Consider the following 14,814-nt stretch of genomic DNA (forward strand, 5'->3'; position numbering starts at 1 on the left):
AAAAAAAGAGAAACAAAGGAAAAGAAAGAAACTATTTCAAGGAGGAGGGCCACAATAATCAAACAAGATAAGGATACAAAAGTATCCATTGGATTGGAAACTGTGGACATCTTCGGGGACCTCAGCAACAGCAATTTCAGAGGAAGAGTGAGAAGAGAAGTGAAAAAGCACTGACGGCCAAATTAGAGTTAAACACAGATATATTATAGTCACAGTGTGGTACTGGCATAAAGAAAGGCAATCAAGAACCCAGAAAGAAACCTTTACATATAGGGTCACATGATTTTTGACAAGGGTGCCCATGGCCATTCATGGGGAAAGGACGGTCTTTTTAATGAATGGCACTGAAAAACTGGATATACACATGAGAAAGAATAAAGTTGGACCCTTACTTTACACCATATACAAAAATATATACATTTAAAAAATTAATTCAAAATGTATCAAAGACCGACCTGTAAGACCTAAAACTATAAAACTCCTAGAAAATATAGCGGGAAAGCTTCATGACAGTGGATTTGGCAATAATTTATTTTTTATTTTTATTTTTTTAGATTTTATTTATTTGACAAAGGAGCGGGGAGAGAGAGAGAGTGCACACACAAGCAGGGCAAGTGGCAGGCAGAGGGAGAGGGAGAAGCAGGCTCCCCACTGAGCAGAGAGCCTGATGTGGGGCTTGGTCCCAGGACCCTGGGATCATGACCTGAGCTGAACGCAGATGCTTAATTAACTGAGCCATCCAGGCACCCCTAATTTGTCAGTGAGTTATTGGACACACTGAAGGCAGATGCTTAATTAACTGAGCCATCCAGGCACCCCTAATTTGTCAGTGAGTTATTGGACACAACACCAAAGTCACAAGCACCAAAGGAAAAAAACAGACAAACTGGACTTCATGAAAATTAAAAATTATTGTCCATCAAAGACCCTGTCAGGGGCGCCTGGGTGGCTCAGTCGGTTGAGCGTCTGCCTTCGGCTCAGGTCATGATCCCGGGATCCCAGGATCAAGCCCCGCATCGGGCTCCCTGCTCAGTAGGGAGTCTGCTTCTCCCTCTCCCTCTGCCCCTCACCCTGCTCATGCTTTCTCTCAAATAAATAAATAAAATCTTAAAAAAAAAAAGACACTGTCAATAGAGTAAAATGGCAACCTACAGAATGGAAGAAAATATTTGCCAATCATACAGCTGATAAGGGATCAGTATCCAGAATATATGGAGAATATCTAAAACTCAACAACCAAAAAAACCCCCAAAACAACCCAATTTAAAAATGGGCAAAATATTTGAACAGACATTTCTCCAAAGACATACAAATAGCTAAGCACATAAAAATATACCCAACATCACTAATCATCAGGGAAATGAAAACCAAAACCACAAGGAGATACTACCTCATACCTGTTAGAATGTCCATTATCAAAAAAACACACAAACAAAAACCCAGAGGATAACAAGTGTTGGTAAGAACGTGGAGAAACTGGAAATTTTGCACACTGTTGGAGGTAACGTAAAATAGTGCAGGCACTATGGAAAACTGTATGGCAGTTCCTAAAAATTTAAAAATAGAATTACCATATGAGCCAGCAATTCCACTTTTGAGTATATACTCAGAAGAATTAAAAGGAGGGTCTCAAAGACATATTTGGACATCCATGTTCATAACAGCCTTATTCACAAGAGCTAAAATGTGGAAGCAGCACAGGTCTCCATCCAGAGATATATGGATAAGCAAGACGCTGTATATACACACAATGGAATATTATTCAGCCTTAAAATGTATGGAAATTCTACATATGCTACAACATAGATGAACCTTGCTAAATGAAGTAAGCCAGACAGAAAAAGACAAATGCTATATGATTCCACTTATATGAGATACTTAGAGTATTTAAAATTACTGAGACAGAAAGTACAATGGTGGCTACTAGAGGCTGGGGTGATGCAGGGGAATGACGAGTTAGTGTTTAATGGATACAGAGTTTCAAGTTTTTCAAGATAAAAAGAGTTCTGGAGATGGACCGTCCAACAATGTGAATGTACTTAATGCCACTGAGTTATATGCTTAAAAATGGTTAAGACAGGGCGCCTGGGTGGCTCAGTCATTGAGCGTCTTCCTTCGGCTCAGGTCATGATCCCAGGGTCCTGGGATCGAGTCCCGCATCGGGCTCCCTGCTCCGCGGGAGGCCTGCTTCTCCCTCTCCCACTCCCCCTGCTTGTGTTCCTGCTCTCACTGTCTCTCTCTGTCAAATAGATAAATAAAATCTTTAAAAAAAATAAAAAAAATAAAAAAATGGTTAAGACAGTAAATTTTATGTTATGTATATTTTACCAGAATTCAAAACTGAAAAAAAGTAGATATAATAAGACTTTAAAACTCTGGGCCTTACATAGCAGTGAAAAATAAACCCTAAGTATCTCTTTAAAGGCATAAAACTCATGTGATAACCATAATATATATTATATTGGTTGTCACATCCATTTTATATACTTTTATAAGGTATCCTTGAGAACTCCGGGGCTACAAAGGTGGTACATCTTTGGTAGTGAGTTCCCATCCCTAGTCTGGGTATTAAACCACAAAAGAAGAGATAATAACGGCTGTCCTGGAAATAAGGACTGGCCAGTGCACTTCTAAGGTGTTCCTGGAAGAAGGGAGTGCTAATGTTATAGCCACTTCTGCTACTGAGCTTTGGAAAGGGCTGGTTCAAGGACTGTCCTTTCCTTTTATCCAGAAATAACTGGTTCATCAAAAGGAGCTTACTACCATCCTTGATACTGGATCATGATATTAAGAAACACCTCTCTAGGATACTTTCACAAAACCCACCCAGCAGCCCAGCTTGGCTGTAGAGTGGCCAGTGACTGAAAGGATTGGGAATTACATGGTAATTTTTCATTCTTCTTGTCTTTTCACATAGACGATATCTTTTCCCAAGGCAACAGAGACCTAATTTCAATTTTAGTTTTATTCTTCAAATATGTCCTACAGTCAGTTCTCATAATCATTTTCTAAGTGGAACAAAGTTTAGGGAGAGTTTACTCCATACATACAACAAAGAATGTTCTTCTTTTTTCTCTGGGAAAATACAGTATGCATAATGAAATGATTGTTAGGCTTATACTTTCAAAATTATTGGCAGCTTACCTACTCTTCTCCCTGCTGCTGTGTTATTTCCATTCATTCCAATACCACGGGCAGACTATAATTAAAACACAAAACATCTACAGAGGTAAGTTAATGAAGAACAGAAGAAAAGATCACTAAACATGAAATACTTGTATTTTTTAAGATTTTATTTAAATTCAAGTTAGTGAACATATAGTGTATTATTAGTTTCAGGGGTAGAATTTAGTGATTCATCAGTTACATATAACACCCAGTGCTCATTACATCAAGTGCCCTTCTTAATGCCCATCACTCAATTACCCCATCCCCCAACCCATCTCCCCCTCCAGCAACCCTCAGTTTGTTCCCTATAGTTAAGAAACTATTATGGTTGTATTTTATTATGGAAATGCTATTGGGCTTTCATTTAATTAAATTTTTAATTAAATTAACTTGGAATCTGTTTCTCACATCCAGCAATATTTTACTTATTATTTTTCCTTAGGAGAATGAACTTTGATGGCATAAATAAAAGTTCTTATTTGGGAAAAACTAATAAAAATATTCAGCATTAGGGGTGCCTGGGTGGCTCAGTTGTTAAGCGTCTGCTCAGGTCATGATCCCAGGGTCCTGGGATCGAGCCCCGCATCGGGCTCCCTGCTCTGCAGGAGGCCTGCTTCTCCCTCTCCCACTCCCCCTGCTTGTGTTCCCTCTCTGGCTGTGTCTCTCTGTCAAATAAATAAAATCTTTAAAAAAAAATATTCAGCATTAAAAATATGTTATAAATTGCACAAAATTATTTTCAAATTACAGCTCTCAATTTAGGACTAAAACATTATTTAAAATTCAACTGTCAAAAATATTTTCTACAAACTAGATAAACATTTTATGAGAAACTTATGAAAAGAATTTAACCTTAGGCCTCCTTACTTATGTAAACAAAAAAACAAATTTTAAATATGTTGAATGACTCTAAGGATAACTAGTAGAGCAACCTGAAAGGCAAATACTTACTAGAAAAAAATCTGTAGGTTCTAACTGGGGAGAATTTTTCCTAAGATCTTCCTCCTGAAAATGCTGGAGGCTTGTAGACAGCCCAATTCCAGAGGTCCGAAGCCTGCCTGCTCCATGTGTGCTCTGTAAGCTATCTCTGCTTGCACTCCGGGCCAGCGAAGCAAGAAAACCTATATTATTTACACAACCAACAGGCTCTTTGGAAGCCTTGTTAGCCATTTCTGTGATATCCCGAGCCTCAACTTTAGAAATAATATCAGATCTTTTCCCGGGTGAATCAACTTTAACAGCTCGAAAGCGAGTAGTCCTAGAGAAAGAACAATCAGTTATATTTCGAACATCCAATGACGTAAGCACATTTTGTGATGCAGAAGACTGGAGATTCCCAGACTCAAAACATTTGGACTGCCTCTGTGATTTCACCAGAGAATTATGGAGCGACACTGGTGTAGAACAGCGAAGAGGTGACAAGAGTCTATTCTTGTGAGGACTTAATTCACGGTGGTTGAGAACTGTAGTTTCTACCGATTCACCACTCAACATTCTTGCAAAATGTTTAAGATGCTGCTCTGCAGCTTTCAACCCTTTGTCATCATTAGTGAGTAAGAACTCTGAATTTACCTTCTGTGTGACCTCCAAGCCACTGCTCTGTTCATCAGTGTTTCCTTCTGTAAATGTAGCAAATGAACCCACTTCAGGTAGAAGTGACTCTTCAGTTACACATTCTTCTGAAGTTGAAAATAAAACAGTGTCATCTTCATTATTAGATGACAAATTTCCTGAAAAGTGTTTTGTCCACCGAGGCAGGGATGATCCAAGATGGAGAACAGAATCAGCAAGCTCTTTGTCATTTTCCAACTCCATAGGGGGTATCTGAGGTGGTAGTTTGATGCCATTATTGGAATGAGACAGTATGTTACTCTCCCAGTTATCATCTTCCTTAAGAAAATCGCTAGCGATAGATGACATGGGTCTATCAGCAGGGGGCAGAGTTGCCAAACTTGAAACTGCATTGCTGGAAGTTTCAGGTAGATACGCATTCTCAGGAGAAGGTAAACATGACTGCCCAATGTGGGGGAGAACCCTTAACAATCTGTGGCGAGCAGCTGCTGTAGAACTACTAGAAGGTCGAGGAGCTACAGGTGGATGAGGTTTTACCTTGACAGCTTTCTTAGGCTAAAAAAAAGAGTGAATATATAATTTCTCACAGTCATTTTGTCTACCTATTAGCGAAAATTAATGAAGGAATAAAATGTTATTTACTGCAACATTGGCATTTTGATAACCTCAATTAAAAATATCTTAAAAGATTAAAATCTTAAACTTATGACTGAGAAGAATTTTGCTCTCTTTCTCCACTGAGGATGATTTCCTGAGAATGTTAAAGAAGACAAATTTTGTTTTATTTATCTTCCTCACTACTGATTATTTGTCAGAGTTTTGCTGAGAAGAAAACTCACTGATTATAGGAGATATGATATTGCCAACCTATTTTAGATCGCCAACAATCTTTCCTAGTAAGATGAGTAAGTGTTGACTACTCAGGTCCTACAGAAAAGAGTTAAGAGGCCTAAACTGCTATCCTTGCAAAGGCCTGCTTGCAAGGTTGGCCCTTGGCTAGCTTCTGGGAACTTGTATTTCAAGAGGGTTCCCACCACCCTAACTGAAAAGTGCCTAACCTGTTTGATTAAGCAATATGGTTTGTGCTAAATACCAGCTTTCCTTCTGGGAGTCTGGAATTTTGGTACACGCTAGGCAGAGGGTGTCTACATCAACGGCCCCTGATAAAACCCCTGGGCACAGAGTCTCTAAAACACTTCCCTGGTAGACAATATTCCATAGTTGACACAACTCATTGATAGAGGAATAAAGCATGTCCATGAGACTCTTCTGGGAAAGGATTCTGGGAAGCTTGTGGTTGGTTTCCTCTGGACTTGAGCCATGAGCCTTTTCCCTTTGATGATTTTACTTCATACCATTTTTGCTGCAACAAATCTTAGCCAGGAATGCACCTATATGCTGGTACTGTGAGTCTTCCTAGCAAATCATCAAATTGGGGAGTGGTCTAGGGGTCCTTAATACACTAAGTTTTAATAAAAGTATTATGACAATTCATGATGTTATGGATAAATTTAAAAATTAAGGATATGAAGCCTCAAGATATTGGATGAAATGTGCATCAGGATGGGATGGAACACCTGATGACCTAAATAACACTCCCAACCTAGAAATATAAGAAAAGCCAGATAATTTAGTGGACACCAGTTGAGGCAAGAACTAGAGGAGCTAAAACTGCAAAGAAAGAACCCTGGAAAAATATGCTGGCTCCTGTAGCTGCTTTTATCCTAGGGCCACTGTCATGTCAAACTGCAATTCTCTACTCAACAAAAGTATTCTTCAAAAATGGAGGTGATGACTTCTGGGCTGTAGAGCTTAAAAGTGGTTGCCTAAATCTGAATTTCTCCATGCATCCTCCAAAAAACCATACATATCAACAATCAAATAAGCAGATAAAATAACCCATAACTCATGCCTTCATCAAAGCCAGGGGACAGATAAAATCAACTTCAAATTACCTATAAGGAGAAAAATACCCAAATCTAGGAGACTCATCTGCAAAGCTTATGCCTGTGGTGAGAGACAAGAAAAAGTGTTGAGCCAGAGAGGAAGGAAGGAAGGAAGGGAGTAAAACAGAGAGGGAGGGAGGAAGGGAGAAAACAGGGAGGGAAAGAGAGGGCGAGAGGAAGGAAAAGAAGAAAGGAAGAAAAAGAGAGGTGTGGATAATCAAGGGCTGATGGAACAAAGATAAACCCTTAAAGGAGAAAATCCCACTTGATTATGAAAATACTGAAAAGAGGTTTAAGGTCTAGGATATTAAGATTTATTCATTTGTCAGAGAGACAGAGAGAGCACCAACAGGGGGAGCAGCAGGCAGAGGGAAAGCAGACTCCCTATTGAGCAAGGAGCCCAACATGGGACTCGATCCCAGGACCCTGGGATCATGACCTGAGCCAAAGGCAGATGCTTAACCAACTGAGCCACCCAGGCATCCCAAGATCTAGGATATGAAAACACAAGCTACTAGGAAACCAAAAGCAAGTGACTTGAAACATGTTCAGGGCCTAAGCAGATAGCTTCAAGAAGACATAACTTCTGGGGGAAGAAGGGGTAAACTGAAAGTTCTCCACTGAGACTTGATAGTGAAGGTAAAGAAGCCAGCAAGAAAATAAAAGTAAGGATCCACTGACACAAAAGGGAGTCACCAAATCAGAAAACACAACAACCCAACCTTCCAGTGAAAGAGTACTATTGATTAAAAAAACTGCATTTCACTATACCAAGAAAAGAAGGTGCTCCTGAAATAAGAAACTTACTTTGCCACACAAAATCCTCACTTTTGTCTTCACACAACTGTTAATATTCCTTTGGTTAAATAAAAATTATAGGCATACCTCTTTTTATTATACTTGGCTTTAATGAACTTTGCAGATACTGTATTCTTTACAAATTGAAGGTTTGTGGCAACCCTGCATCAAGGAAGTCTATCAAAGCCATTTTTCTAACAGCATTTGCTCACTTTATGTCTTTGGGTCACATTTCAAGGATTCTCACGATATTTCAAACTTTTTCATTATTATATTTACTATGTTTATCTGTGATCAGTGATCTTGGATGTTACCATAATTGTTTTAGGGTGTCATGAGCCCCACCCATATAAGATAGCAAACTTTACTGATAAATGTTGTATGTGTTCTGACTGCTCCACCAACAGACCATCCCCCCAACTCTCTTCCTCTCCTTGGGCCTCCCTATTCCCTGAGAAACAACAATACTGAAATTAGACCTACAATAGCCTTAAGTGTTCAAGTGAAAGAAATAGTCGTGCATCTCTCACTTTGAATCAAAAGCTAGAAATGATTAAGCTTAGGGAGGAAGGTATGTCAAAAGCTGAAACGGGCTGAAAGCTAGACCTCTTGCACCAAATAGCCAGGTTGTAAATGTAAAGAAAAAGTTCTTGAAGGAAATGAAAAGTGCTATTCCAGTGAACTCACAAATGATAAGAAAAGTGAAATAGCCTTATTGTAGAAAACGGAGAAAGTTTTAGTAGTCTCAAACGAGCCACAACATTCCCTTAAGCCAAAGCCTAATCCAGAGCAAGGCCCTAACTCTCTTCAATTCTAGGATGGTTGAGAGGTAAGGAAGCTGCAGAAGAAAAGTCTGAAATTAGTAGAGGTTTAAAGAAGAAGCTGTCTCCATAACATAAAAGTGCAAGGTGAAGCCACAGTGGTGATGTAAAAGCTGCAGCCAGTTCTCCAGAAGATCTAACTAGAATACTTAATGAAGGTGGTGACACTAAACAACAGATTTTCAATGTAAATGAAATAGCCTCATAATGGAAGAAGATGCCGTCTAGGACTTTCATAGCTAGAAACAGTTCTGTATAAAAGGAGACCAAGAAAACATTACAACTAGATGCAATGCATGATTCTTGATTGGATCCCAGATTGAAAACAGCAAAAATCAAAACAAAATAAAATCAAGTACATTACTGGGACATAGAGAAATATGAATATAGCTGACAGAATGTGTATCAGTGATAAATCATGTGTATGATAACTGAATTGTGGTTATGCAGGAGAAGACCCTTGTTCTTAAGAGATAAATACAAAATGAAGTATTTAGAGGGAAATGATACCTGCAACTAACTCCCAAACAGATCAGGTGAAAAAAGGAGAGAAAGCAAACATGTAAAAATGTTAATTGGTGAGTCAAGGTACAGTGTACATGGGTGTCCACTGTACAAGTCCTATAACATTTCTGAAAGACTGAACATTTTTCAAAATACAAAAGGTAAAATAAATAGGTTTTCTGACAAATGCTGAAAGAATCCATTGTTAGAAACCCCAAATGAAAAGAAATACTAAAAGAAATGATTCAGATAGAAGGAAAATAATCCTTGAAGGAAAGCACATAATTGCAGAAAAGAATAAAGAGCAACAGAAAAGATTAATATGTGGGTAAATATAAATAAAAATATTGGCAATATAAAACAATTGGAGAGGTTAAAAAATTTTGTAAAATTGAAATGTATGACAACAATGACGCAAAAGATGTTTGGATATATAAGTGGAGTTTGGATATATAAGTGGAGTTATATATATTATTATATATATAATTCTAGAATTCTGTCATTAACAGGAAAGTGGTAAACATCATTTTTATTGGACTTAATAGTTAAGGATGCACATTATAATCTCCAGGGTAATCACCTGAAAAACCAGTGTAAGGATGCATAACCAACAAAGTAATGCAGAACAAAAACCAAATAAGGGAAAAATAGACTAATCCAAAAAAGGACAAGAAGGAGAGAAAGAGCAACATAAAACAGCTGGTTAAACAGAAAACAAAGATGATAAAAATCCAAATATATCAGTAATTACACGAAATTTAAGTAAAAGACTTAAGTTTGTCAGTTTAGATTTAAAAGACAACACATTGTGTGTCAACTATACTTCAATTAAAAAATAAAATTAAAAAGATAATAAAGCCAACAATATACCAGTTAGAAGAGACAAATCCTAAATATAGGGACATAAAGAGATTGAAAGTAAAAGGATAGAAAGAATATACAACAGAAACACAAAGCAAAAGAAAGCTAGCATAGCTATGTTAATAGTAGACAAAGTAGACTTTAGGACAAGTGCATTACTAGAAATAACGAAAAACATTTTATAATCATGCAAATGTTAAAATACAAGACAGATACTACAATTCCTTGGATATCACACAAATCTGTATTAGAGCAAATGACAATTTCAAAATATATAAAATAGGGGCGCCTGGGTGGCTCAGTCATTAAGCATCTGCCTTCAGCTCAGGTCATAATCCTGGGTTCCTGGGATCAGCCCCACATCAGGCTCCCTGCTCAGTGGGTAGTCTGCTTCTTCCTCTCCCCCACTTGTGTTCCCTCTCTCAGTGTGTCTCTGTCAAATAAATAAATAAAATCTTTAAAAAAATGTAAAATAAAAATAAACATCTAAAAGGAGAAACACAAATCTGTAACAAAATAGGGAGACTTTTTAAATAAACACTCTCTCAAAAATGGACAGAAAACAGACCCCCTACAAAAAAAATCAGAAAGGATACAAAAGATCTGAACAACACAATAAACTTGATCTAACTAATACATACAGAATATTACATATAGTGATTCATTACACAGTCTTTTCAAGTGTGCAAGTAGCATTTACCGATATGGTTTGTCACAAATCAAACCTTAATTAATTTCAAAGGCTTGAAATCATTAAGAGTATGTTCTCTGACCACAGTGAAATTAAACTAAAATCAATAACAAAAACGTATAAATATTCCACATGTCTGGAAACTAAGGAGGCCACTTCTAAATAAGCCATGAGTCAAAAGTAATATAAAGGGGGATTTTGAAAAGATGAGGAGTAGGGGACCCTATTCCAACTGGTCCCCAGAATTGAGCTGCATATCTACCAGACCACTCTGAACACCAACAAAATCAGCCTGAGCTGTAAGAAGATAGATCTGGATCTCTACAAACAGAATATTGCAGGTGGTTGGTTTCGAGGTCCGAAGTGGGGAGCCATGATTCTGCAGGCAGATATCGGAGGATAAACGGAAGGGGGAGGAAGCCTGGCCATGGGGATCCTACACCGCAGGTGAGCGATAGCCTCCTGCGCTGGGGACAGGGCACAGATGCACAGACCAGTGGTGGCGGGGGAAGGACATTAGGGTAGCCCCCCAGACTGAAATCCGAGCAGCGGGCAGCGCATGCGAACTGGGGGCAGCTGGCGGTCTTAGAAGCACAAAGGGCAGAGACGTGCCCCAGCTGAAGGCAAGGACTGGGAGCACTGGAAGGGGTGCACAACCCAGGACACTGCAGTTTATAGCAGCACAGACAGAAACGGAGAGTGTGGCCTGGAGAGCTCACTGAAGAACAGACTGCGATCTCTCTGCTCTGAGGCAGAGGGTTGGAAACGGTCTGTTCTGCTCTGACTCTCAGAAAAGACAGGGAAAGCCACCAGAACAAAAGCCCCAAAAAACCGGTTTTCACTGAGCCCATCCCCCCAAACAGGGGGCAGGGCAACTCTGCCCAAACAGGGTTGCCTGACTGACAGTGCGGCAGGCCCCTCCCCAAGAAGACAGGCTGGGAAAATAAGAGGCCAGCAACCCTAAGGTCCCTATAAAATAGGTGCATCTTGCTTGGGTTGTGGTCAATAATTTGGATTCTATACATTCCCTCAACCACCCCTCAACAGAATGACTAGGAGGAGGAAACCCAAAAATAGGAAAGACTCAGAGACTATGACTTATGCCACAGATTTACAAATGGATTCAGATATAACCAAGATGTTGGAGATGGAATTCAGGCTAGCAATTGTGAAGACAATAGCTAGAATGGAGAAATCAATTAATGGTAACATAGAGTCTCTAAGAGCAGAAATGAAAGCTAAACTGGCAGAATTTAAAAATGTTATCAATGAGATCCAATCTAATCTAGATAATCTAACAGGATAAGCGAGGCAGAAGAATGAATTAGTGACCTGGAAGAACAATTAATAGAAAATAAGGGAAAAGAGGAGGCCAGGGAAAAAAACAATTCAGAATCCATGAAAACAGAATCAGAGAAATAAATGACACTACGAAACATTCCAATGTCAGAATTACTGGAATCCTGGAGAGGGTGGAGAGAGAGAGAGAGAGGACTAGAAGATATATTTGAGCAAATTGTAGCTGAGAACTTCCCTAATCTGAGGAATGAAACAAACACTCATGTCCTACAGGCAGAGAGGACCCCTCCCAAGATCAAGGAAAACAGGCCAACGCCCTGGCATGTAATAGTAAAACTCGCAAATCTTAGAACCAAGGAAACCATCTTAAGGGCAGTTAGGGGGAAGAGATTCCTTACGTACACAGGGAGGAACATCAGAACAACATCTGACCTATCCACAGAGACCTGGCAAGCCAGAAAGGCCTGGCAAGACATATTCAGGGTACTAAATGAGAAGAACATGCAGCCAAGAATACTTTATCCGGCAAGGCTGTCATTTAGAATGGATGGAGAGATGCAGAGCTTCCACGACCAGCAGAAACTGAAAGAATATGTGATCATTAAGCCAGCCCTGCAAGAATATTAAGCAGGTTTCTATAAAAGGAGAAAGACCCCAAGAGTGATATACAACAGAAATTTACAGGGACAATCTATAAAAACAAGTCTTCACAGGCAACATGATGACAATAAATTCATATCTTTCAATAATCACTCTCAATGTGAACAGCCTAAATGCTCCCATTAAACAGCACAGCATTGCAGATTGGATAAAAAGACAGGACCTATCCATATGCTGTCTACAAGAGACTCATTTTGAACCTAGAGATACATCCAGACTGAAAGTGAAGGGATGGAGATCCATCTCCCATGCCAGCGGACCTCAAAAGAAAGCTGGGGTAGCAATTCTTATATCAAATTAGATTTTAAACTAAAGATTGTAGCTAGAGACACAGAAGACACTATATCATTCTTAAAGGCTCTACCCAACAAGAAGATCTAACAATTGTAAATATCTATGCCCCCAACATGGGAGCAGCCACCTACATAAGCCAACTGGTAACCAAAATAAAGAGTCATATTGATAACAATATGTTAATTGTAGGAGACTTCAATACTCCACTCTCAGCAATGGACAGATCATCTAAGCAGAAAATCAACAAGGAAACAAGAGCTTTGAATGACACACTGGACCAGATGGACCTCATAAATATATACAGAACGTTCCACCCTAAAACAACAGAATACTCATTCTTCTCGAGCGCGCATGGAACTTTCTCCAGAATAGATCACATACCGGGTCACAAATCAGGTCTCAACCAATACCAAAAGACTGAGATTATTCGCTGCATATTCTCAGACCATAATGCTTTAAAACTGGAACTCAATCACAAGAAAAAATCTGGAAGAAATTCAAACACTTGGAAGCTAAAGACCTCTCTCCTCAAGAATGTTTGGGTCAACCAGGAAATCAAAGAAGAACTTCAAAATTCATGGAAACCAATAAGAATGAAAACACATTGGTCCAAAACCTACGGGATACTGCAAAGACAGTCCTAAGGGGGGAATAAATAGCCATCCAAGCCTCACTCAAAAAAACAGAAAAATCCCAAATTCATCACTAACTCTACACCTTAAAGAACTAGAGAAAAAGCAACAAACAATGCCTAAGCCATGTATTAGAAGAGAAATAATTAAGATTAGAGCAGAGATGAATTAGAAACCAGAAACACAGTAGATCAGATAAATGAAACTAGAAGCTGGTTCTTTGAAAGAATTAATAAGATCGATAAACCACTGGCCAGACTTACCCAAAACAAAAGAGAAAGGACCCAAATTAATAAAATTATGAATGAAAGGGGAGAGATCACGACTAACACCAAGGAAATAGAAACAATTATTAGAAATTATTATCAGCAACTATATGCCAATAAACTGAGCAATCTGGATGAAATGGATGCCTTCCTGGAAATCTATAAACTCCCAAGACTGAAACAGGAAGAAACTGACAACCTGAATAGGCCAATAACCATTAACAAGGTTGAAGCAGTGATCAAAAAACTCCCAGAGTCCAGGGCCTGGACCTCCCCTCTGGGGGAATTCCACCAAACATTCAAAGAAGAAATAATACCTATTCTACTGAAGCTGTTTCAAAAAATAGAAACAGAAGAAAAGCTTCCAGGCTCATTCTATGAGGCCAGCATTACCTTAAACCCCAAACTAGGCAAAGACCCCATCAAAAAGGAGAATTTCAGACCAATATCCCTGATGAAGATGGATTCCAAAATCCTCAACAAAATCCTAGCTAACTGGATCCAACAATACATTAAAAGGATCATCTACCACGACCAAGTGGGATTTACCCCTGGGATGCAAGGATGGTTCAACATTTGCAAATCAATCAATGTGATAGAACACATTAATAAGAGGACAGAGAAGAACCATATGGTCCTCTCAATTGATGCAGAAAAAGCATTTGACAAAATACAGCATCCTTTCCTGATTAAAACTCCAGAGTATAGGAATAGAGCACACATTCCTCAAGTTCATAAAATCCATCTATGAAAAACCCAAAGCAAATATCATCCTCAATGAGGAAAAGCTGAGAGCCTTTTCCTTAAGATCAGGAACACATCCAGGATGCCCACTCTTGCCACTATTGTTCAACATAGTATCAGAAGTCCTAGCAACAGCAATCAGACAACAAAAAGAAATCAAAGGTATTCAAATTGGCAAAGAAAAAGCCAAACTCACTCTCTCTTCACAGATGACATGATACTTTATGTGGAAAATCCAAAAGACTCCACCCCCAAATTACTAGAACTCATACAGCAATTCAGTAATGTGGCAGGATACAAAATCAATGCACAGAAATCAGTTCTTTCTTATACACTAACAATGCAACTGTAGAAAGAGAAATTAGAGAAACGATTTCATTTACAATAGAAGCAAAAACCATAAGATACCTCGGAATAAACCTAACCAAAGAGGTAAAGGATCTATACTCTAGGAACTACAGAACACTCATGAAAGAAATTGAAGACGACACAAAAAAACTGAAAAACATTCCATGTTCGTGGATCGGAAGAATAAACATTGTTAAAATGTCTATGCTG

At 38.8% G+C, this 14,814-nt stretch overlaps 1 protein-coding gene across 8 annotated transcripts in view; it reads right to left on the reverse strand.

Moving 5' to 3' along the window:
- The window catches only part of ZFAND4 (zinc finger AN1-type containing 4), a 100,227-nt gene that overhangs the window by 15,415 nt on the left and 69,998 nt on the right, over positions 1 to 14,814 (reverse strand). For 7 of the 8 annotated variants that reach the window (XR_003210024.2, XR_012381746.1, XM_025881076.2 and 4 more), the window contains 2 exons: positions 4,120 to 5,295; positions 3,145 to 3,199 (listed from right to left, as the gene is read on the reverse strand). Coding sequence is in view for 6 of the 8 variants with exons in the window: in XM_025881076.2 (XP_025736861.1) it covers positions 3,145 to 3,199; positions 4,120 to 5,295 (1,231 nt within the window). In the remaining 2 variants the exon portion in view is untranslated. Of the gene's footprint in view, positions 1 to 3,144; positions 3,222 to 4,119; positions 5,296 to 14,814 lie in introns of all 8 variants that reach the window. The other variant, XM_025881078.2, reaches the window with a different exon arrangement.

Source organism: Callorhinus ursinus, unplaced genomic scaffold (assembly GCF_003265705.2).
Source record: "Callorhinus ursinus isolate GAN/ISIS: 27379988/994484 unplaced genomic scaffold, GSC_fseal_2.0 scaffold20, whole genome shotgun sequence".
Taxonomy (NCBI): Eukaryota; Metazoa; Chordata; class Mammalia; order Carnivora; family Otariidae; genus Callorhinus; species Callorhinus ursinus.